The following is a 25572-nucleotide window of genomic DNA, read 5'->3' as shown; positions in this document are numbered from 1 at the left end:
GTTGGAAGGGTAGGCAAGAAGCTAATAAAGGTAGTTAGGGGCAGTAGGAGGATGGGGCCATAGCGAGACTTCTTATCATAGACCTTTGGAATTATCTTGATTATTGAACAATATAAATGTATCACCCATTGCTGTGGGTTGAATTCTGTTCCCCCAGGAGATACGTTCAAGTCTTAACGCCAGGAACCTGTGAGTGTGACCTTATTTGGAAAGTCTTTACAGATGTAATCTAGTTAAGATGAGGTCATACTGGATTAGGGTGGGCCGTTATCCAATGGCTGGTGTCCTTACAGGAACAGGAAATTCAGACACAGAGACAGTCATGTGGCCATGGAGGCAGCGATCAGAGCGACGTGTCTACAATCCAAGGAAGCTGGAAGAGGCAAGGAAGGATCCTCCCCTAGAGGCTTCAGAAGTGTGACCCTATCCACACCTTGATTTCAGACTTCTGGCCTCCAAAACTGAGAGACTAAATTTCTGTTGTTCTAAAGCCACTCAGTTTGTGCTACCTTGTTATGGCACCCCCAGAAAACTAAAACAGTCAGCCTCCATATCCGCAGGTTCCACATCTCCAGATTTAACCCGCCACAGATAGAAAATATTCAGAGGAAAAAAAAACAAAAAATAACACAAAGAAAAAAACCAATGCAGTGTAACATCAATTTACATAGCATTTACACTGTAGGAGGTATTATAACTAATCTAGAGATGATTTACAGTATATGGGAGGAGCCAGGTGCCGTGGCTCATGCCTGTAATCCCAGCACTTTGGGAGGCCAAGACGGGAGGATCGCTTGAGGCCGGGAGTTTGAGACCAGCATGGCCAACAAGGCGAGACCCTGTCTCTACTAAAAATATAAAAATTAGCCAGGCATGATGGTGCACACCTGTGGTCCCAGCTACTCTAGAGGCTGAGGTGAGAGGATGGCTTGAGCCTGGGATGTCAAGGCTACAGTGAGCCCATTTTTGTGCTATTTTACTCAAGCCTAGGTGACAGAGATCCTGTCTCCAAAAAAAAAGTATACAGGAGAATTGTATATAAAATTGTATACAAAAAAACAGTATACAGGAGGATTGTACAGGTTATATGCAAATACTACACCATCTTATATAAGGGACTTGACCATCCAATGATTTTGGTATCCTGAGGGATGGGGGTGTGTCTTGGAACCAATCCCCCAAGGATACAGAGGGATGACTATACACGTACTTAAATACAGTGGGAGGTGCGTATGTATGTATGCATATGTGTGTGTGTGTGTGTGTATTATATATACATATATGTTATGTATACAATAACTATATAACATGCAATACATAAGTATATTAAAAACATCTTAAAATAAAACACATGAGCAAGCAGGCAGCTTACATGCATCAGGTCCCGCCTCTCCTTCTCGCCTGTGCAAATGGCCTTCTTGATGGTCCGGAGCTCACTCATGATAGCCTGAGCCTCATCCAGTTTGTAGCTGGTGTGAGTACTTGACATCTTCCGATCAATCCTAGTTAAAACAGAAAAATCAATGTCATTTCACATGAGATCCTAGCATTCCATTAAACATACAACTACAAAAACCCGAAAGCTTCATAGAAAGGTGGAAACAGTTAAAGTAATGTTTTGGCTAAGAAAAAGAAAGACCCCACGGAAGCGTCCCTCCTTCTGGTCGATACAACACCCTTTGCTCAGGAGCACCCTGGGCAAGTGAAGACGTCCGAGTCGGGATGCCCACGGCCTCCGCTAATGATTGCACAACAAGATTGCTTGCTTGAGTAATTTCCCGAGACTGTAAATTCCCCTCTCTGAAAAGAGGACATGTTTTGTTTATCCCCAGGTTAGTGGTCAAAATCTTTATTAAATAAACATATGAATGAGATCTGTGTACAGGGAGAATATATGGGACACAGCAAGAAGTAGTGAGCTTTCAATAATGGTGCTTTGCACAAAAGCTGAAAACCCTTCTGTCTCCTATAACTCTGATTTCATTCTGGTTCTAATTTATTACTCACTCTTTCTCCTACCAAGTCCTCAATTCTTTCCTTCAATCCAAACACCCATCCAGGGAAAATGGCAACGTCCCTCCCTCCCTCCTTCCTCCCCTTCCTCCCACCTTTCCTCCAAGCCTCCATCCTCCCAGCCAACTCCTGTGCATACCAGGCCTGGGTCTGGGGCTGGACGCAGAGCACAGAACAAAACAAGACTCGGTTCTGCCTTCAAAGGGAGGTGGCCTCTGGAGTATGTCCTTTGTCATGTCCCCTACACCTGAGGTTCCAGCATGGGAAGCCCTAAGGCTAAGGAACTTGAGAAACTTTGGTCCAGAGTGGAATGAATTCCTTCTCTGGAAAGCAACTGGCTTCTTTCAGGTTCCAAGTCTCCCAGTTCACAGGTTCTGGTTCTAACATTTCCCTCCATGTTATCCTGAAAACCTGCATCATTAACTGCCAGCCCCAACTCCCTTGCTTACCGCTCACAGGAACCTCTGGCATGCTGGTGGGTGTGAGTGGCACCCAGCTCTGCCACTCACTGGCTATGGGACCTGGGTAAGTCACTTCCCCTCTTTCCACCTGCTTCTTCCTGTCTCAAATGGGGACGCTAAAAATACTTCTCCCATGGGATGGGCATGAGATTTAATGAGAAAATGCAAGGTAAGAGCTTGCTTGGCAGGAGGTCTGGCATATGGTGTTTGCAGTGATTGTTATTATCAGGATAACACAGAATCTCCTTACTCATGGGAGAAAAAGTAAATAACTTGCCAACTCTGGTATTTTATTATCATTAACAAATTCCTTGCCAAATATGTCACAACTCAAGCAAAACTCGGCACTGGAGTCAACCTGAGCTATCAGCATCCATGGCCTAGGAAGAGGGCAAACAACACAAGCAGGAAGCCATTGACTCCCTTTGAATAGGGCTCTGGGGCTCAGCAGCATTGCTGTGATTGCCATCAGCTACAAATAAAATATTTATCAACACTAGTCCTGAGTTCTGCCCCGAGGAGAGCAGATAGAGGCACACCGTGCATGGTGAATAATGACACTCCTAAATGCCAACGTGTCCTGACCCTGCAGGCACTTCCATAATGGCTGTTACAGACTTGTAGGTTTCTCAAATACACATTGCCTTGTCTGTTTCTACAAAGCAGAAGTCTTTATTTATATATCTTTATTAAAAAGTACATATATCTTTAACTATAGAGTGTTCCATGCCAAAAGTTAAAATAAGTGAGCATGAACTAAAGTTTGAGCTGTGGGCACATTTTTTCCTTTTATTCTGCTCTCATTAAATCCCTTCTTTTACAAAACAGTTGATCCAAATGATCGAAGTGGTGACCTTTAACAGTCTATGTCATCTGAGGGTCCTCAGGAGATTTGGCAATAAAATAGAAAAAGTTCCTAGCACAGTACCAGCAGGCCACTTGGTGGCTACTAAAATGTGGGAGCCAATAGCAAGAATGGTGACAGTAGGCATATAAACCCATTGTACATTTTCAAAACTCTTTTGTTTGTCCCTCAAAACCAGCCCCACTTCCATCAGAATGGCTGGCCTTCTCATTCACTGCTGGTAACTCACTGGGATATTCATGGAAGGGCTACCTTATACTTTCTTAGCTGTCATAGCTTCACAACACCTCCATTTTTTCAACTGTGATCCATTTTCATCCAACAAAAACTTCAAAGGACAGTAAACGTCTTCTTTTACTTCTGCAAAATTTATTTGAGAGCACACTCTCTCTCTCTAAAACTTCCCTATAAAACTTTGGTCCAATGTAGATGATGTGCTCAATGATTTGGTATTTTTAAAAAATATCGATGTATTCCAGTTCGTTTAAAAAATCATAAGATCTGTGACTGCCAAAGAACTGCCTTATTCTGGTCTTAATTTTAATTAAGAGTACAAGACAGTGCCTTTACCATACATCACAAATAAAATGATAGAAAAGTGGTAACTGCTCAAGGAGACTAAACAAGGACATAAGTTATTATGCAGTATGAAATCAAAATTCAGTGCACAGACTCACAGTCTTCACTTTTGCACCCTCTACATTTTACATTCAGCTTCAGGGACGTTAAGTGATTTGCTGAGGGTCACACAGCCAGTGACAGGCAAAGTGAAGTTCACGGCCAAGGCCCCTCACACCAGGACTTGTCTGCTCCATCACCAGGTTCGCAATATACTCAAAGTCAAGGCCTCTAAATGCCCATTGTGTCAAACCTGAAGGCCACCCATATAACCAGTCAAATGTCATCCCAAAGTAAACTGGTGCTCTTTATGGCGTGCTTTTGAAAGAAATGGGTTGGAGAGAAAAGAAGATACAGCTTCAGATGAGGAACCTAGCACAATGGAAAAGGCATTTTAGAGATGTTTATTGTCAACCTCTACCTCCTGCCACCCTAAAATTCCCATATTGGTTGTTCAATTTAAGATGTCAAGAGAATTGCACTAGTAAAAATAAGAGTAAAACCACATAACTTCTTAACCCCACATCTTGAAGGAAAGAGCTGCCAGCCCTCTAAAGATATTCTGTGTTAATACCACAGATTACAACCCAAAAGAATGGAAAGGTTTGTTACAACTTCTACATTTTCTATCAGCAGCTCTGGCAGAGGGCCTTGGGTGAACCTCAGAAAGCTTCCGGCGGCTTTCTATCAACAGCAAGACCTGTGTGGAACACCAGACCTGTCCCACAACCAGGAACAATGCTCTTTTTGTTTCCAGCCCATTTCTGTACATTTCGCTGTTATCTGAGTATTGCCGGGGTTTTCACATGGGCTGTTCCTTAGGTGCTACGCTAATGGGAGATCGTTACTTTAAGCCTGTTCTAACTGAACAATCCCACCCTTTCTTGAAACTACTAAATCCGTTCAGACAGAAAATGCTAATTCTAATATGTAGTAATGCTTCATTCTGGTATTGCATGCTTAGAAGGATGCAGTGGCTCGTATGTAAGGAGACAAATGGGTTTCTCCCCATTTGGGAAGTTAATCAAGAAATCAAAAGTCTTGAAGCAGAGGCTCACCTAGTGGCTAAGAATGTACCTCATGGAAACTAGTTAGTGGAACATCTGGTGAGCATCCCTTTCTGTGATTTGAACAGCAGTGATAACAGGACTTCTTAAAACCCAGGTCAAAACAATATCACACAAAATGCAGAAGAGAATGCCATGCTAGAGGTGCTAGAGGACAGTTGGCAAGAAGGTGACTGGGCAACATCTAGAGGCCTCCCTGAGTTCCTCTAGCCCAGGGACAAAAGTTTTGGCCAAGGAAAGATCTGCCCTCACTCAGAGTGTCCCAGTGTCCGAGAAAGAAGTGGACCCTGTGATGGCTACCAGCGGGCAGGAACAGCAACCTCAGCCACTCCCCCCAGTACCCGGGCAATCTGCATTCACTCCCAAGCCCCACCCTGTGCTGAGAACCGGCTGGGACCTCAGGATGAAGCAGCGAACAAAGCCAAGTCCTTGTCTTCGTGCAGCCAAGGAGACAGACAATAAAAAGTACATCCTTAGGTCAGACAGTCACAAATGTTAAAAAAAAAAAAAAAAAAATGAAGCAGAGTTTGGGGACAGAGCGTGACAGAGTACATTTTTAGATGGATGGTTAAGCCAGGATCCTCAAGATGTCACTAAGCAAAGGCCCACGGAAGGGAGGGAGCAGGCATGTGAGAATCTGGGGAAAAGAGCATTCCAGGCAGAGGGAGCTCCAAGTACCCATGGTAAAGGCAGGACATCCCTTTCAAAGGTGAAACTAGAGGTAAATGAGGCAGGGCCGGGGGCCAGCCTATGTAGAGTCTGGCTTGTGTTGTACGTAAGAGAGAGCCACAGGAGGACCACAAGGAGAGCACTAGCTGTGGAAGAACCCCGTGGCTACTGTGCGAGGATGGAGACTCACATTAGTGCTTGGCCCAGAGCCGTGGTGGTGGAAGCTGTGAGAAGGATCAGAGGCCGGGTGTAGAAACAGCACACCATGGACAAGGTGGCCAGGCAGTGTTCCCCAAAAGCATCTTCTGCCATCAAGCCAGTGCTCAGGGACGTTATAGGTATCATGGCAGGAAAAGGCTCCAATAACACGAGCAGGAAACTCAGGCAAGGGCAAGGTTAAATGAGCTTCCCAGCTGCAGGACCACTCAGAATCTAACATAAGGGGCCAGGTGCAGTGGCTCATGCCTGTAATCCCAGCACTGTGGGAGGCCAAGACGGGTAGATGGCTTGAGCCCAGAAGTTCGAGACCAGCCTGGGCAACATGGTGAAACCCCGTCTCTACTAAAAAAATACAAAAATTAGCTGGGCATGGTGGTGTGCACCTGTAGTCCTAGCTACTCAGGAAGCTGAGGCACAAGAATCGCTTGAACCCGAGAGGCGGAGGTTGCAGTGAGCCAAGATCGTGCCACTGCACTCCAGCCTGGGCCACAGAGTGAGACTCCGTCTCAAGAAAAAAAAAAAAAGGCCGGGTGCGGTGGCTCAAGCCTATAATCCCAGCACTTTGGGAGGCCCAGGCGGGCGGATCACAAGGTCAGGAGATCGAGACCATCCTGGCTAACACAGTGAAACCCCGCCTCTACTAAAAATACAAAAAATTAGCCGGGCGTGGTGGCGGGCGCCTGTAGTCCCAGCCACTCAGGAGGCTGAGGCAGGAGAATGGCGTGAACCTGGGAGGCAGAGCTTGCAGTGAGCCGAGATCGCGCCACTGCACTCCAGCCTGGGCGACAGAGCAAGACTCCGTTTCAAAAAAAAAACAACAAAAAAAATCTAACACAAGGTACATTCTAGAGCTCCAGGTAGGAGCTGGAGAGAGGAATTTGCCCACATCTGTTGGTGCACTTGGTCCGTTCATGCACGTCACCCAGTTGGGAAACACTGCGCGTGTCTGGTCCTGAGTCTTCCCTTTGCCTCTGGACACTAGTAGTAAGTTACAGTAAGGTAATTTTTCTAAAACGTTTCAGAAACTGTAGAAACTTTCCAGTGAAAGAGTCCAGGAGATCTTTCACTGGAAAAGCTCAATTTTTCTGTAAACTTTAATTACTCATTGTAAATGGTGCTCCTATTTTCTGAAGACTTTTATAAAAGGCCTCAAGAGAAATGCAAATTGAAACTACACTGAGATACTATCTCTCACCTATGAGACTGGCAAAAATGCAAATGCTTATCAACACATCCTGTTGGCAAAGCCACAGGAAACGAGAACACTCATATGTTAGTGGTAGGAAGGCAAAACGGTGCAACCCCTCAGCAAAGGAATTTGGCCATATCTAATACAAGCTGAGTATCCCTAATCTGAAAATCCGAAATCCAAAGTGCTTCAAAATCTTAAAACTTTTTAAGCGTTGACATGATACTCAAAGAAAATGACCACTGAAGCATTTCAGGTTTCAGATTTTTGGATTAGGGATATTGAACCAGTAAGTATAATTCAAGCATTCCAAAACCAAAAAAAAAAAAAAAAAAACAACAAACTGAAATCCAAAACACTTCTGGTCCTAAGCATTTCAGATAAGAAATATTCAACCTATAATACAACAAATACATTCACCCTTTAACCTACCAAGCCCGCTTTCAGGAACTCATCCTGAAAGATACACATCCACAACTTAGGTAAAAAGCTGACGAGAAATGTTATTAATATAAATCAAAGCATTGGGCTAACAAGGCCAGAACCTACTGATCATCTTCACACCACAAAAAGAAACAAGCAGAGAGTGGTGCCTCCTGATGGAAGTAACACCACCACCTAAAAACATTCTTACTAAAAAAAGAAAAGAAATCCAACTTGAATCAGATCAAGCCTCTCAAACTATTACACCCATTTGCATAAATAACAAGGGACAGAGGAACACGTTCAATGACATCATGTGAATTTCAGCAGCAAAACCCAACATTAGGGAAATTCTATAGGACAACCAAATTACTTTCTCCAACAAATAAGCTGTCAGGGGAAAAAAAGGAGGGAGAGTAGAAAAGAAAAGACGTAAGAGTCACATCAACCAAAGGCACTCTGTGGCCCAAACTGGACCCAAACACCTGAAGAAATGCGAGAGCTCACTGGACACAAGATGCCTAGTAAATGGGGTACAGGGATTAGAGTTATTTTCAAAAGGAGTCCATAACTTTAGGAGACATATTTATGGATTAAATGGGATTCTGGCATTTGCTTCAATAAGGCCGTGAGAGCTTAGCAGATGGGGTGGGGTCACCACCGAACCAAGACTGGCAATTGTGCAGTTAATTGGGGTCACCACCGAACCAAGACTGGCAATTAAATGGGGTGAGGGATACAGGAGAGTTTCAGTATACTATTCTCTCTACTTTTGCGTTTGATATTTTCCATCATTAAAAGCTTACACGTATACACTTCACATAGATACATATAAAACACACATCCGTGTACATATTCTATCATTAACCCAACGAACATATCTGTGGCCAATTCCTCTCTACAACAATCAACAACATATACAGATTTAAAGTAAAATACAAAAGGTTCCTTTTTCCTTACTTGGACCCAAGCGTAATGATGAATTTCCTTGCTAGCCAGGAAATTCACCAAGATAAACAAGGCAAGCTTAAAATGTTATAAACAGCCAAACTCCTGGTGAGGTGCTCTGGAAAAGAATACATTGGATATTCTGGGAAGCAAGAACAGCAGGAAATTTTCTGGAGGAAAATCTCGGGCCACTGCCTTAAGCAATATTGGTGATAAAATCAGAGATGCTTCATGTTTAGGTATAACAGCTCACGTGCTATCTGTACGTATAGTCAGGATTTCCCGGTAGAGATGGGGTAATCACATTTTCAATGCTTGAAAAGGCCTTCTAAAATTTCTCAATTAAAAAAATATACATTCGCATGATTCGATCCAAACATAAAAGCCCAATGTTCAATACCAGAAAAATAATGAGGCTGTTTTCATCTCATAAGCTGCGGAACTCAGAGAAAGGCTACCAGATTATCTTCCACTTACAAAAATATTTTAAGAGTGGCACGGGTGCCTGTGTTTTCTCTTCTTCCTGTGAGGCTGTGTCTGTCCCAGAATAAAGTAAACATGCACAGTGACAACGCAGCGTCAGACAGAGCCAAGGCAACGTGCCCATTAAACAACGGCTCTGGGCAGCTCCCTCCTGAAAGCCGACTTGCCCCTGGTCAGGCATGAGGTGGGGTGGGCCCCTCAGGACCAAGGCCAGGTCCAGAGCCTTCCCCAGGCCACTCCTTGGCCTCCAGGGGGAGGGCGGGTATTCTCATGAGCTCTGGCAAGCAGAAGGGGCCTCCCCTTGGCTCAGGCAGGCAGGAGGAGCCTCCCCTTGGCAAGTGGCAAGTTTACAATTGCTGTTCCCAAGCGTGGGATCTTGATAATGAAAGCAGAAAGAAAATCCAAACAGCACTGGCCCGCCTCTCTTCCAGGAGCACAACTTGCGCTCCGTTTTGGCCGCAGGTGTAAAGTTAAAATTCTCGTTATTCTAGCTCCTGCTTCTCTGTCTAATGGCCCTAGGGAAACAGAGGCTGCCTTTTCCTATTCTTGAAACCACTGCAACTACAAAAGATGAATTCACATCCTAGCCATGCTAAGGAGAAGGGGGTTTTCTCAGTCAGCAGTACGTTTTATTTTCTAAATCAGTCCGTCTACAGCTGACACTGCTATATGGCCTTTGTCTTCGAATAAGGAAATGGAGTTCACCAGAACGATGGAACCAAGGCAAAGCAACGGGCACTGAGCCCAGCAAGCCACTACAGAAACCACGGCCATGAGGGAGGAGCCAGACGTGGCTCCCTGCTGATGCTCAGGGATCCTGAGCAAACTCAGACTCTTCCTGAACCCCAGTCACCTTCCTCAGAGCTGCAAATGAGAATGACATTAACTGCAACCTCCGGCACGCACAGTGACTAACATTAAAACCACATACTGGGCCGGGCACGGTGGCTCATGCCTGTAATCCCAGCACTTTGGGAGGCCGAGGCAGGCGGATCACCTGAGGTCAGGAGTTCGAGACCAGACTGACCAATATGGTGAAACCTGGTGTCTACTAAAAATACAAAAATTAGCTGGGCATGGTGGCATGTGCCTGTAATACCAGCTACTTGGGAGGCTGAGACAGGAGAACTGCTTGAACCCAGGAGACGGAGGTTGCAGCGAGCCAAGATTGCACCACTGCACTCCAGCCTGGGTGACAGAGAAAGACTCCCCATCTCAAAAAAAAAAAAACCAAAAAAACAAAAAACTACATATTTTCCACAGATACTGTATCGCAATGAGAGACAGCTACAGTGTGGCCTAATGAAGGTAGAAAATTCACCTCAAATCCAACTAGGTAGTCCTAATAACTTTCGGTGACCTGTCACAAATCAAATGATTTGTTTCTGCTTATTCCTTATCCACCACCTTAGCCAAAGTGACACAGGATGACACTGCCACAGCACACACAGTCCCATCTGAGGAGGTGTTGGAGTATCTGGAGGCTGGCTGGAGTGGGGGACTGAAAGGACAGAACACACGTCACCGCATTTGGAAAGCACTCTGGCCTATGCACCACATGAATGACAAAACCGGCAGCCGGTTGGTTGGAAAAGAAGCTTGATTTGCTTAAGACAAAACTAAAGAAGAGGCCAGGCATGGTGGCTCATGCCTGTAATCCCAGCACTCTGGGAGGCCGAGGCGGGCAGATCACCTGAGGTCAGGAGTCGGAAACCAGCCTGGCAAATGTGGCAAAACCCCATCTCTACTAAAATACAAAAATTAGCCAGGCGTGGTGGCGGGCACCTGTAATCCCAGTTACTGGGGAGACTGAGGCATGAGAATCACTTGAACCTGGGAGGGGGAGGTTGCAGTGAGCCAAGATCACACCACTACACTCCAGCCTGGGCGACAAGAGCAAGACTCTGTCTTAAAAAAAAAAAAAAAAAAAAAAACTAAAAAAGAAGCTGTGCTAATACTAACTAGGGCTAATAAAAGGAAACTCTTGACTGTAGATCCAAAATGCACACAAACACATAGCTGGGTAATGGTAGATAATTACATCTGTACCTCACATTCCTTTATTACCTCCCCATAAAGAGCAGTGCTGCAGTCACGTGTGTCACTTCATGCGTCTGCACGCAGGATGAAAGAGGGCAACATGCTGCCCACCTGCGTCAGTAACAGTAACCACACAGAGTTGGGTTAATTGTTTCCGGCTGGCCATGTACCAGGTGCTGGTGCTGTCCTCAGTATAACTGAGCACAATAATTGCTGTTATGGACTGTGTGTTTGTGTGTCCTCCAAATTCTTATGTTGCAGCCTTACCCTCTAATGTGATAGCATTTGAAGGTGGGGCCTTTGGGAGGTGATTAGGGTTAGATGAGGTCACAGGGTGGGACCCCATGATGGGATTAGGAAAAGGAAGAGAGAACAGAGCTTTTGCTCTCTTAGCCATGAGAGGAAACTGTGACAAGATGGTCATCTGCATATCAGGAATCAGGCCCTCACCAAGAACCAAATATTGGACCTCCAGCCTCCAGAACTGTGAGAAACAAGTATCTGCTGTTCAAGTCACCCGGTCTGTGGTATTTGTCATAGCAGCCCGAGCTGCCTAAAACAATCACCATTTGCAGATGAGAAAAGCAGGTGTAGAAGGCCTGAGGCACATGTGCAAGTTCAGCAAGGAAAGCCAGTGAATGGAGAGAATGGCTCAGAAAACCTTCAGACCCACACCAGCGCCATTTCTCAAACACCACCTTCAGTTCATGAAATCTGCAGACTTGATACAGCTCACTAATTGTAAACAATTCATCCCCAATCTCTTCGTAGGGATAAAGTTCTTATTGTAAAAATGAGAACAGGAGGAAGACCTACAGACTGGCATGTCCAAAGGAGCTTTCTGTGATGATGGAAATCTGTCGCCTATGGTGTTCAATACAGTAGCCACCAGCACGGTGGTTCTCAACTGGGAGCAAATGTGTTGTTTAGGGGACACTTGGCAATGTCTAGAAACATTTTTGGTTGTCACAGTGCAGGTGGAAGGTGCTACTGGCATCTACAGGTAAAGAGTAAAGACAACATTTTTTTTTTTTTTTTTTTTTTTGAGAGAGTCTCGCTCTGTCGACCAAGCTGGAGTGTGCAATGGCGCAATCTCGGCTCACTGCAACCTCGGCCTCCCGGGTTCAAGCGATTCTCCCTGCCTCAGCCTCCCGAGTAGCTGGGATTACGGGTACCCGCCAAGCGATTCTTGTGCCTCAGCCTCCCAAGTAGCTGGGATTACAGGCGTGCGCCACCACACCTGGCTAATGTTCGTATTTTTAGTAGAGATGGGGTTTCACCATGTTGGCCAGGCTGGTCTTGAACTCCTAACCTCAGTTGATCTGCCCGCCTTGGCCTCCCAAAGTGTTGGGATTACAGGCGTGAGCCACCAGGCCTGGCCAAGACAAGACAATTCTACAGTGCATAGGATAGTCCCCCCCAAGACAAGAATGATCTAGCCCCAAATCCCATTAGTGCTAAATGGTGGAGAAAACCTGCACTAGCCACATGTCACTACTGAGTACTTCTGATGTGACTACTGAGACTGGGAAACTAAACTTTTAATTTTCTTTTACTTTAAATGTCAATTTTAGAACAAAAAATTTAAGAGTAAAACTAAGAAAAAGTCTAATTTAAATGTAACTAGCCATGAGTGTCTTGCACAGCTATAGTAAACGTGCATAAACAAAAATAAAGGTCTTGTTTCCCAAGTATTTCCATTTAAAGCAACAAAATGTCTTCAAGGAAAAAAGAGATTCTGAAGTTAGCATTGGAAAATCATGAGCATAAATAAAGGCATGAAAGTGAAGGGCATGAAGCTTTGGGACAAGTGTCCAGGCAACTCACTCTTGCAGGGTCTCCACCCCCTTTTCTTTGTACTGCAGTTCCTGCTTCATCTGGGTCAGCTCTCGTTTTAATCTGGAAAGCTAAAGACAAATCACATTTTTTTCTCCAAAAACCAGCTATGAAGAATGATTTCTACAGTTGTTATTAGCACTGTCATCTGAGTTTCTACTCAGCTTGCAGTTCAGAAGATCATCCATTCTCACTATAAACTTCCATTTACATGCATAAGAAGCAGGCTTTCTAGAACACCGGCTGTGCTTAGATACAAAAATTCCAGATTGTTGACAGACTCTTACCCAAGTGGGGAACCAGTAACTATTTGCATTTTCAAGGTTTCCACATTACAACTGGCAACTTTTGTAACACATTCTTCATCTTTCCTTCTACCCACTCCTCTCAGACCCCGCACATGAAACTTTGTGTCCAGAAGCAAGCTCTCTGACTACCTGAAACTCAATGGCTCCTGGAGTGCTTCTTTAAACAGATTCTGGGACCGGCTCCAGGCCCACGTCAAAACTCAGGGGCTAAGCCTGGAAGCTCGCACTTTGAACAAGCTCCCAGGTATTTTTCTTAGCTGTGCTAAAATTTGAGAAACACTGCACTAAAAGATACACCCTGATTCAGGGAATGACACACCAAGAGAGGAGCAGGCTTCATTGCCAAGATGCTTTGTCCCAAATGCAACAGAAGTGTTCCCCTTCCCAGACAACCAAGACAAGGGTCTGAAGAGATGAAACATGGTAGCACATAGATAATTCAGGGGTCACCAGGGAAGGAGCATCAGAACCCTCAGAACCCTTCCAGTCTAACACTGCTAGCGATCCCTCCAGGAGGAGTCAACCAGAGTAGAACACCAGCGGCCTAGGCTGTAAGGCCCCAGGCTTCCATCCACCTGGTTGTAAAAACATCGGTTTTACTCACCCTATCCCGACGACTTGCTATTTCTGCTTTAATTTGGTGTGGGTCATACTTTGTATTTGTTGAATATCCAGAGAATGCTAAATAGAAAGAAAATATTTTATTTTATAATGGATCCTTCAAAATACATACACATAAGGAACTTCTGATTTACTGCATTAAAGGACTCTAAATCTCTGATTCACAAGTGGTCACTGGCTCCTAAAGAATTGACATTTAACATCCTCAAATCTTCCTGATGTTTGATACTTGCATCAGGACTTTCTATAGGATCCCATATAATAAAATACACGGCTGTAGGTCAGTCAAAACTCTGTTTAGTTCTACTATAAAACTACTACAGTTAAACACCATATAGACACAGCGGGGGGGCGGGGTAGGGGGGGAAGAGGTATGATTATGACGTAGGAAACTGTACTTAATACGTGAATAGTACTTGCAGTATGAACCTACTTTTACTTTCTTTTAAAATACATACACAGACGTCACTGGAAAGATAGAACCAAAAAGTTAACTGCAGTTATTCTCAATGGCTGCATTAAAAATGATTTTATTTTTATTTTCTTCACACCTATATTCTCCAGATGAACAATTTTTGACACAAGAAAGGAAAAAAACATTAGAAATTTGTAAAATAAAAAAGATTTCTACTAATACTTCAGTATCTGGCAGGCTTGAGTAAAAGATGGGGCCCCAAGTTGTTTGTCCGAGAAACTGAAGTGAGGCACTCACACTTTAATAACTTGTTTTGATGAATGTTTAGCTAAAAGACATCACATACCTCAATGCTTTCCTAAACAGTGCAGTGTACATGACTTAAAGTCTTTTTACAGACATGGCATCATTATCGTGAGTAACCAATACCTAGGGATGAATAAGAGCCACAGAGCTGTTTACACGCTAGGCACAGTCAGCAAATTTCTGTGCACACAGAGAGCTGCAAGCTTTTTCCAGTGTTACGGAAGCTGGAGCAGCGAGTGGCTATTCCTAATTTCTACCACCCCATCCACCGCTCTGCGGTGCTTTTTCTCGATGCTTCTGCCTCCTTTCTTTAGGTTTCTGAAGCCATGGGCTCTGTACCACTGCTGCATGGCTTCCCTTCTTCTGCTTAGCTAGTGGAATGCTGGTCTGTCTTCATCTGTGAACCACCCCACTCTGGTGCCCTCTGCCTCCCAGTTATTGTCATTAACATAACCTGCTCAGAAGACACATCTGCAGGGACGGAGTCCTTTCTTTAACTCCTTTGATCTGAGAATCAAAGGCTGGCTGTCATTCAGATAACTTAGGTACCAACAATGAGAAACCAATTCAAAATCATTTGCGGACTATGTACTGCAAAGGATGGCTCAACACCACTGAGTAGCTTCAACAGCACAATTACTTCAAACCTCAATTAGAACCACATCCAAAGTTCATTTGAGCAGTTGGATCTCCTATTTTAATAACAGTTCTATGGAAAATCTACTATTTAAGTCCCATTCAGTCAGAATTTCAAACAACAGAATCTACTGGAAATAAACAACTGGAAGAGCTAAATGTTTGCCAACTTTATTTCCAATTTTCTTATACTTAGACTCATGATCTCTCAAAGACATGGAGTAAAATATTTTACAAACAATTCTTTCTTAGACAAGACTGCCTATTTCCAAATCCTACAACTTCCATCTTGCCTGACTCTTTGGTTTCATTTAAAATCAGTAATGAAAGCAACATCTCCAACAATGTCCTTAAAAGGCAGAAATAACTTATAGAAAAACATCTCCATATTAAACTCCTGGGACTTTTAAGTTTTCCAGATCTGAGCTTAAAGGCCTTCTTTCACTTGGGATAGAGATAATATGCAAATGAGGCTAAGAGGTTAAAGCTTGCTGAATCGCTGAAACCTGGCTTACAACACTACAACACGTGTCAACTTGTCAACTTGCAGTGGGAGGAACGCAAGGCCAAGAGTTATCACCTGGGATCTTTCCCATTAAGGGTAGAAAGTAAGCCTACCACCAAAGTTCAACAAAGTTCACTGCAATGCTAAACATTAGTACCGGTCAGGCGCCGGGCTCACGCCTGTAATTCCGGCACTTTGGGAGGCCGAGCCGGGCGGATTACGAGGTCAAGAGATCGAGACCATCCTGGCCAAAATGGTGCAAACCCCATCTCTACTAAAATTACAAAAATTAGCTGGGTGTGGTGGCGGGTGCCTGTAATCCCAGCTACTCAGGAGGCTGAGGCAAGAGGATTGCTTGAACCCAGGAGGCGGAGCTTGCAGTGAGCCAAGATCACGCCACTGCACTCTAGCCTGGCGACAGAGCAAGACTCTGTCTCAAAAAAAAAAAAAAAAAAAAAAATCTGTACCAATCTTCCTCTGTCTATGCAGTTTCATACGGAAAATTAGCAAAGAGACTTGAAATACACAGGGGAGGTGTCTTGGATACTGTTGGACATCTACATAGCAACCTTCCCCCATTTCTCCTTCCTAAGTACCAGAACCCCGGAAGTGTTAGGTAGCTAACTCTCCCCAAGAGACTCAGCATGTATCCACTCCTAGAGGGGGAAACTGACAAACCAATGATGCCACTGAGCCACTGAATCCACCTATGGGGAATCCCACCCCACCTCCAGAGGACTCCGCTATGTGACAATGAATTTTCTTATTGTCTAGGCCCAAGAGAATTAGTCTTCTCTGCTGCAGCTGAAACCATCATAAGTGACAGAATACCTTTTAATTATATGGATCCCATTCATGTTATTTTTGCTACGGTCTCTATAAAATTATAAAATTCCAGGACTGGGATAAGGGAAAAGTCTACTCAAGTAACTAACACAGTGAATACATTTTATCTTCAAATACTAAGGATGGTTGTGAACACTGGCATAACTTTTAATAATGTAATTCAATTTATAAATAAAATTCTCAGTTCCTCAGATCTGCCAGTAAGTCTACTAGAACCATTTACAGAGTCCAAGAACAGCTCAGGACTCCAGACCCCATAACAGCGTGTACTACACAACACTTTTTCTCTTTTGGAGACAGGGTCTCACTCTGTCACCCAAGCCAGAGCACAGTGGTGTGATCTCAGCTCACTGCAACCTCCACCTCCTGGGTTCAAGCGATTCTCCTGCTTCAGCCTCCCAAGTAGCTGGGATTACAGGCGCCACCACCATGCCCGGCTAATTTCTTGTATTTTTAGTAGAGATGGGGTTTTGCCACGCTGGCCAGACTGGTCTGAAACTCCAGACCTCAAGTGATCCACCCGCCTCGGCCTCCCAAAGTGCTGGGATTACAGGAGTGAGCCACCGTGCCCGGCCTTCCACAACATTTATAAACGGAATATCTTCCTCTATTAAGACATGTCTCCAATCTCAAGGTTTATGATAAAGACCAGACTTTCACCTCTGAAGCTTTCTTCTCTCTTGAAGAGTTAAGTGGGCAGAGCTATTAAATAGCATATGGAGTCTGCTCAGGCATACAACATTGCCTCAGATAATATAATAACAAGGTTATAGCCTAGCTGGACCACAGCAATGTAAATTATTATATCTTGCTATTACAGGGTGCCTTTCACATTTATTTAATCTATTCTCATAAAATCTTTGTGAAGGTGAAATGATACTTATGTTTCCTTGCCCATTTTATAGATTAAAAGACTGAGTTTGTAGTGACTTGATCTATAATATATTATGCCATCATTCATAGAGGGCTTCATGTCTAGAATCTGGGCTCCGGTGGGTCAGCTGCCAAAGATCCTTTAATTGGGCTAGCTTTCCCAGAAGAAGAAACGGTCCTCCAGCTCCCCAGGGCCCACCACCCAACAGGTGAACTTGAGCTGTGTATTTAGCACTCAAAATGCTGCAAACCCCAGTACTTAACCCTGGATTTCAGTTTGACAGATTACTGAAAGGGGAAATGTGTGTGTCCATGAGTCTGTTTGTCTTTGTCTCTCTTATGTACAGGCCTCCTCTGAGCTATGGGTACCTAAGGTCACCCCAGAAAGAAGACATGCTTTAAAAGACCAGCAGTCCTTCTTCAAAGACATCCTCTGGAGCAGGTTGCTCCTTAGGACCAGGTGTAGGCCTCCAGGGATCAGCACTGTCAGGAGTTGCTCAAGGGAGCCAAGAATGACTCTGGGCAAAAGGCCGACAAGCCCTGACAGGTTCCAGGTTGACAGGTACTATCTACCAGAGAGGCACATGGAGAAATACGCAAGGCCAACAAAGCAGGCAGGATGGGTTTTTTTTTTAAGGCAATATAAGCAAAAGACCAAAAACAATCAAGTAAGGCCACCTGGGGGTGATCTACAGAAGTAACCCAAGATGCCACCAAATCCTAACCAAGAATTCTCCCTCCAGGACAGACTAGGGGATTATTTCTCAGGAAACACATGTGCTTTGCTGCAACCTTCAAAATCTGGCTTGCTGACTAATACACGGGAAAAATGCTCCATGATCCTTTTTTCTCCTGCCTGCTCCAACATGCGTGTGTGAGGGAAAACAAAAGGTTGAATTGGAATGGATTGCCTGTAGCCCTGTTCCTAACCAAGACAGCAAATGAGAAATCCTTCAACAGCGAGAGCCCCAATGAGGCCGGGTGCGGTGGCTCACATCTGTAATCCCAGCACTTTGGGAGGTGGAGGCGGGCAGATCTCTTGAGTCCAGGAGTCTGAGACCAGCCTGGGCAACATGGCAAAACCCCATCTCTACAAAAAGTACCAAAATTAGCTAGGTATGGTGGTGCACATCTGGAGTTTCAGCTACTCAAGAGGCTGAGGTAGGAGAATCGCCTGAGCCCGGGAGGTTGAGGCTGCAGTGAGCCAAGATCACACTACCACACTCCAGCCTGGGCAACAGAGCAAGATCCTGTCTCAACAACAACAACAACAAAAAAACAAAAAACAAAAAACACAGCACCAATGGAAGGGTCATTGTGAGACAGGCTTGGAGCCTCAGAAGGAATGCTGGCAAGACTGATGGCTGATAAGGACAAGCTTCACCACCACCTAATCAAAGAACTCAGGGTGGATCAGCACTTTCTCACCAGAGGTAACGCTGCCTCTTTCCTAGCCACCCAGAAAGACTTTCAATGCAGACTTTGAGTAACTCCTAGGAACTAGGATAGTAAACAAAGTCATATTCCTGCTGCTACAAGGGCCATTCACACTCCGTCTAGCCCAGTGGATTTCAGCCCTGGGGATCACCCGGCAAGCTTTAAAAAAAAAGCCTGGTCCCACCCAAGGCCAGTTCTATCAAAATCTCTTGGGGTAAGGTCCAAGCAGCAAGTTTTTAAAGATTCTAGCTTGCAGCCAGGTCTGAGAACTATGGGTATAGACCAGGAATTGGCAAACTTTTTCTCTAATGGGCCAGACAGTAAATATTTTTGACTTTGTGGGCCATACAATCTGTCTCAAATACTCAATTCTGCCATTGTAGCTGCTATAGACAATAGGTTAGTAAATGGACATGGCTGTGTTCCAATAAAACTTTATTTACAAACACCCACAGTGGATAGGATCCAGCCCACAGGCTTGACATAGTTTGCAGACCTGAGGTTTAGACTATCTTCCTACCCCATGCAAGAATTTCTTCCAAAAGATCCTGCAAATGGTCACACATAGTTCATCTGAATGTGCCTGGGGCTAGAGTTTCTCAGGAAGAATAAAGGAATAACTCCAGGAAAAAGTGTGTCTGAGATAATGAACGTATTCAGTGTTAAAAGGCAGGCAAATAGAAGAACATGTTGCAATAAAGAAAGTAGAAGAAAACTCTACAAAATGGAGCTGTAGAAAAAGTAGCAGGTGTGACTCAGAAAGAATAAGTCCATTGTTGAGCAGTTTCACCCCAGTGTTCTACGAAGCATAAATGAGGCCTGGGCATCACCAGGCAGCTAGCTCAGAAGCTCATTGAAATCAAGCAGGGTTGGGTTCCTACTCTCATGGAGACAAGTGTGCAAAGCATCCAGCCAAATATCTGAATTTGCTTTCAGGTCAAGGCATGGATGTTCTTAGATACCAGATGGCCCAATACTGACACAAAATCTTTCCTCTCCAATGCATGAAGTTTTCTTCTGGTGATTTCCATAGCTCGAGGGAAATGTGTGAGGGGTATAGGTGAGATGCACTTCTCCTCCCTACCTTCAGCTCCCACATTAGAAATGGCTGTTCCAGTTAATTCCTCTGTTCACACATTATTGCCTCATCTTTCCCAACAAGCAACCATTAGGAATAAAATGTGTTCCCGGCTGCGCGCAGTGGCTCACGCCTGTAATCCCAGCACTTTGGGAGGCTGAGGCAGGCAGATCACGAGGTCAAGAGATAGGGACCATCCTGGCCAACATGGTGAAACCCTGTTACTAAAAATACAAAAATTAGCTGGGCATGGTGGCATGCACCAGTAGTCCAAGCTGCTCAGGAGGCTGAGGCAGGAGAATCGCTTTAACCCGGGACACAGAGGCTGCAGTGAGCCGAGATCGCGCCACTGCACTCCAGCCTGATGACAGAGCGAGACTCCGTCTCAAAAAACAAAACAAAACAAAACAAACAAACAACAAAAAAAACATGTTCCCGCCATTTAGTATATATCAACAGCAGGTGCTAACAGCTGTCGAAAAATAAATGAACAGTTTAGTGATCTTACATGGGCCATGGAAAAGTCAAGATCCAGAAAGTGATCTGCCTTCCACTTGCCCCCTTTATTGCTGCAAAATTTCCAGACAACTTGTCAATTTATAACTAGTCTTTATTTTCAGATAACCTGAAAGTTGGATGGGGGAGGCGTTCCACAAACACCACTAGCTGTTCTGAGTGGCCTCTTCCATGTCTAGGAAACTGTGCAGAGCACTGAAGGCCACCAACACAAACAGATCTGGGCTTAAATCCAACTTCTACCATCTGCTGGGTATGTGATCCTGAAGAAATAATTTAGCCTCCCTGATATTCAGTTTCTCATGTGAACAATAAAGAAAACAGCACGTGCTTGACAACACTGTTATCATAACAATGCATAGAAAACACCAGCTCATTGGATATCGGTTCCTTTCACTTCAAGTCATTACCCATGAAGGAAGAAGTGGGAATTAAGTCCAGATGTTATTCTGTTCACAGTATCAGAAAAAGGAGACGCCTCCTGCTTTAGATGACTGGCACTGAGGGAGATCTGGGCAGTGAGACCCGTGTGGCTACACAGCCAACGTGTGCTATGGAAACTGCCACCAGCAGCTCCCAACATGGGCCCAGGCCCTCTGGCATGGCTGTAGAAGCCATCTGTTAGATCACGGTCAAGCCAACAGAATCACTGCATTGGACTTTATCCTGTGGCCAGAAAGAATTCATCTGAGTCCATTCTAGCAGGGTTTTCCTTGTTGCACCTGGTAGTTCGGGTTAAACAGCAGATTGAGAGAGCTTGGTGGAAGCCCTAGGGACAGCAGCAAGTTGATAAAACACTTGGATCAACTCCTAGATTCATTCAGAGTTGGCTTTTTCCCTGACGAGCTGACAGGCCCCAGGAAGACTCACTGGCATCTCCAGCCCTTTCACGAAAACAGGCAGGCCCACTTTTGGCCTCGAAGGCAACCCACACAAGTGGAGGAAGAGATCGTATCCACACAGAGACATCCAGCAGGTCAGGAAATGGAATCTGGTGAGCACCTTAGAACCTCAAGTCAACAACAGAGTCATCAGCTTCCTCTACTGAAGGAACAGATACCACTTCAAAAAGAGCCTCTTGAGTGTATCTTAACGGGCATTAATAAAATCCCATAGGGCATAAAAAGAAATGTAATTGAGTAGAATTCCCTATTTGCCCAAACATCAAAGAAGTGAAAAGCCCATGGAAATACAAAACCTGATCCTGCAGGATCCTCAGCTCCTCAGGATGCTAAAGTACTGAATACTCTTAACCTACGGCTTGGCACTGCATTGGGATTCCCCGTTCACTGCCCCTCAGAGTGGGTGTGGAATCAGACAGGATGTTCTAATGTCTGCATCATTGAGGGCATCCAGTCCAGGGTTCCTACAGTCACTGCAGCTGACGTCCTGGCTGCACTGGTAGTAGCCAGTACGTAATACACACTTTCTCTAGACTCAGTTTTTCTTTCTTTCTTTTTTAATAGAGACAGGGTCCTGCTAGGTTGCCCAGGCTGGTTTTGAATTCCTGGTCTCAAGTGATCCTCCTGCCTCGGCCTCCCAAAGTGTTGGGATTACAGGTGTAAGCCACTGTACCTGGCCTCAATTTTTCTTTTCAATCACTGGCAAGAAACATCCTGCCAAGTTTTTCTGATATGTATTTCTTCCATTTCATTCTTTGAAAGACTGATTTGAGAGCCTCTTTGGAGACCTAACCAAACGCAAGCATGTAAAAGATAAGGTACCCAAAGACTGCTGGAAAGAAATACACTATTAGGTTGGATTATAAGAATAGCCAATATTCAGCCCTTTTTTAGATAGAAAAACGGCAATTTTATACCATTCAACCTAACTTCTACCAAGTAGCTTTCTGAAATGTTTAGAATTGCTAACTGTATAATCTCAGAACAGGTTATAGGCCAATGCTTCAGCTAAGGAGACATCAAGGCACCAAGCCCATGGGCTTCTGGTCATCAAAAAGACTGGCCAGGCACAGTAGCTCACACCTATAATCCCAGCACTTTGGGAGGCCGAGGCAGGTGGATCACCTGAGGTCAGGAGTTCCACACCAGCCTGGCCAACATGGCAAAATCCCGTATCTACTAAAAATACAAAAATTATCTGGGTGTGGTGGCGGACACCTGTAGTCCCAACTCCTCAGGAGGCTTAGGCAGGAGAATCGCTTGAACCCGGGAGGTGGAGGTTGCAGTGAGCCAGTGAGCCAAGATCGTGCCACTGCACTCCGGCCTGGGCGACAGAGCAAGACTCCATCTCAAAAACAAAAACAAAACAAAACAAAAAAAAAACCAGTATTCTAGGCCATAAAAGTAATCTCAATAGATTTCAAAAGACTGAAATGTTACATAGTCTCTGACCACAATGGAACTAAGTTAGAAATCAACAACATGACATCTTTAAAAAGTCCTGCTGACTTACTTCTACACAACCCATGGGTCAAAAACCACCAAAAAAAAGGAGAAATTATTTTGAACTGAAAGAAAATACAGCATATCAAAATTTATGAGATGCAGTTAAAGTAGTACTTAGAGGAGAATCCTTACCTTTAATGGCTATATGAGGAAGTAAGAAATATCTAAAATCAGTGATCTAAATTTCCACTTTAGGAAGCTAGAAAAGGAAGAACAAATTAAAGCCAAACTAAGCAGAAGGAAAGAAACAATAAAGAAGAAAAACCAGTAAGATAGAAACAGACAAGAAATGGAAACCAGTAAGATAGAAACAGACAAGAAATGGGAGAACAGGGCAAAAGCCAGTGTATTGTAAAGATAGATAAAAATCAATAAAAGTTTAGCTATACTGATTAAGAAGACACAAATTATTAATATCAGCAATTAAAGAGAGGACATCACTTCAAAGCCTACAGACATTAAAAGGCTAATAAGGGAATTCTACAAACAACTTCATAGACTTCACAGCTTAGATCACTGGGCAGCAAACTCCCTGTGGGCCAAATCTAGGTTGCTACCTGTTTTGATACTTCTACTGGAACATAGCCAGGCACATCTGTCTACATGTTGTTTCTGAATGCTTTTGCAATATAACCACAGGGTAGAATAGTTGCCACTGAGGTCATATGGTCCACAAAGTCTAAAATATTTACTCTCTGACTCTTCATAGAAAAGTTTGCTGACTTTTAGATTAGATGAAATAAGACAATTCTCTGAAACACAGAAATGCCAAAGCTGATTCAAGAAGAAACAAAAAATTTGGATACCTCTCTATTAAAAGTATTGGATTTATAGTTAAAAACATTCCACAAAGAACTCCAGGTCCAGGTGGCTCTTTTGGTGAATTCTATAAAATACTTAAGAAAGCACTAATACCAATCCTACACAAACTCTTTGAGAAAACAGAAGAGGAAGGAACATTTCCCAATTCATTCTATGAGGCCAGTATTACCCTCATACCAAAATCAGAGAAAGACATTCCAAGAAAAGATAACTGTGAAGATAAGAAACCAGCCTCTAAAACTCCACACATAGCTAACCTATCACATTCTGATGGAAAGTTAAAAACAAAACAAAGCCCCAAAAAAACCAACCAGGTATGTGCCAATATCTGCAGAGATGGAGATAAGATGGCTTGGAAGCAACACATCGGTAAAACTGAGTTCCCTGTTTCCCTCAAGATACACAGTAATAGAAATATCTTCAATTCCTATTGCAGAGGGAATACCCCACTCCTGCCCACAGCTTCTAAGGCTTCTGCCCCGTCAACAGTTGCTGCAATAAAACAGAGCACAAAACGTGTGGCCCCTTGGCCTTACCTCCATTCTGACTTGCAACACAGAATAAGGCTATGGCTGTGTCTTTAATATCTACCATGGCAACATGGCACTAATATCACAGGAAAGGCCCTAAGTCTCAAACAGACAGGTTTTTGTAAAATTCAACCCAGTGGTACCAACTTTCATCCATTCTTTCCAAGCTCACGAGTGCACATCTGCTGGGGTCTGTTGAGGGTGACAGTCTGCTGGGAAGGAACTGGCTCATGTGGTGACTGATTGTGTCCACAGCAAAATGCTTTGGGTTCTGAGAGTGGACCTGGTTTCTTCAACACTGAGCACTTGCTGAGTACTAATGGAATGAAGCCCCCCACTCTGGCAGCCTCCAAAACTAAAGAGAGGTCCTTTTAGAGAACAGCAAGCAGTACATGGTCATCTCATCTGAGGGGCAGAAGGAGAGTCCTCCGATTCTCCGGGTTCTATGGTGTTCCTCCTCCTTCCCTGTACTGCCTACTAAAGCCTACAGCCCAAGAGGAGAACTCTACAAAGAGACAGGAGGCTTGACATGGCTGAGGTCTCCTGAGTCTTCCCACTCAGAATGAATGAAACCACTGTGTGGATTTCCCAAGAGATCATCCCAGACAAGCAGTGTTAACTGCAGAGATTTCTGAGGGAAGCCCTCTTCAAAACTGACATGCATGAGACAGGAAGCTGGTATACATCCCTACCTGAAATTTTGTTTTCTTGTTTATTTTTTACCTTCCCCACCCGAACGTGAGCTCAAGGGCAGAGACTTTTCCTTTCTTAGTCACCACCAACCATAACCCAGCGTCTGGGCACAAAGTAAGCATTTCATAAATCCTTGCTACAGGAGTGGCTACCGGGTGCCCATCCGATTTCAGTGCCGAATACTGATGACCTAACAGTATGCAATTAGAACCTTTATGAAGCTATCTTGCCCAAGGAAGGTTCAGTGTTTGCAGGTAACATAGCAGAGAGATGGCTTTTAAAGTCACAATGGCTTTTAACAGGAGATAAGTCAACTCACAGCTGGCGTACGAGCGGCTGTCATCCTCACACATTTTGTGCAGCTGCTGGTATTCCTCCTGGGCCAGCTCGAACCGCTGCTGCTTAATCTGGTAGATTTCTTTCTTGGCATTGAGAGCCTCCTGGGCTACAATTAAATATTCCTTCAACATGCGCTCTTGCTCTCGCCTCCACTGTTCTCTTGGATCCTCAATCTGGGTAAGTTCTGAAATTTAAAAAGGTAAAAACGTAAGTGACTTAAAAGTAAAATCCTCAGGTTGACCAACAGTCATGCAGTGATGTCACTCGTCAATGTGAAAATTAATTAATTACCAGGATGCATATTATGGAAGATTTTATATCACGAACCTTTCCAAAATGTGGAACACTTTCCATTTTTACATCCACAGTGCAGATGAGAAGGAAACTCTACAGATATGAAACAGTCCA

The 25572-nt window shown here is 44.2% G+C and overlaps 1 protein-coding gene across 1 annotated transcript in view; it reads right to left on the bottom strand.

Moving 5' to 3' along the window:
• WWC3 (WWC family member 3) overlaps window positions 1-25572 on the bottom strand; it is a 129713-nt gene that overhangs the window by 52314 nt on the left and 51827 nt on the right. Inside the window, exons 3-6 of the mRNA XM_055266990.2 lie at window positions 25145-25348; window positions 13744-13820; window positions 12823-12902; window positions 1373-1502 (exon numbers count right to left, since the gene is read on the bottom strand). Coding sequence (XP_055122965.1) covers window positions 1373-1502; window positions 12823-12902; window positions 13744-13820; window positions 25145-25348 — 491 coding nt within the window. The remainder of the gene's footprint in view (window positions 1-1372; window positions 1503-12822; window positions 12903-13743; window positions 13821-25144; window positions 25349-25572) is intronic.

The sequence above is a fragment of the Symphalangus syndactylus genome, chromosome X (genome assembly GCF_028878055.3).
Source record: "Symphalangus syndactylus isolate Jambi chromosome X, NHGRI_mSymSyn1-v2.1_pri, whole genome shotgun sequence".
Taxonomy (NCBI): domain Eukaryota; kingdom Metazoa; phylum Chordata; class Mammalia; order Primates; family Hylobatidae; genus Symphalangus; species Symphalangus syndactylus.
This window is presented reverse-complemented; position numbering and strand designations above follow the sequence as displayed.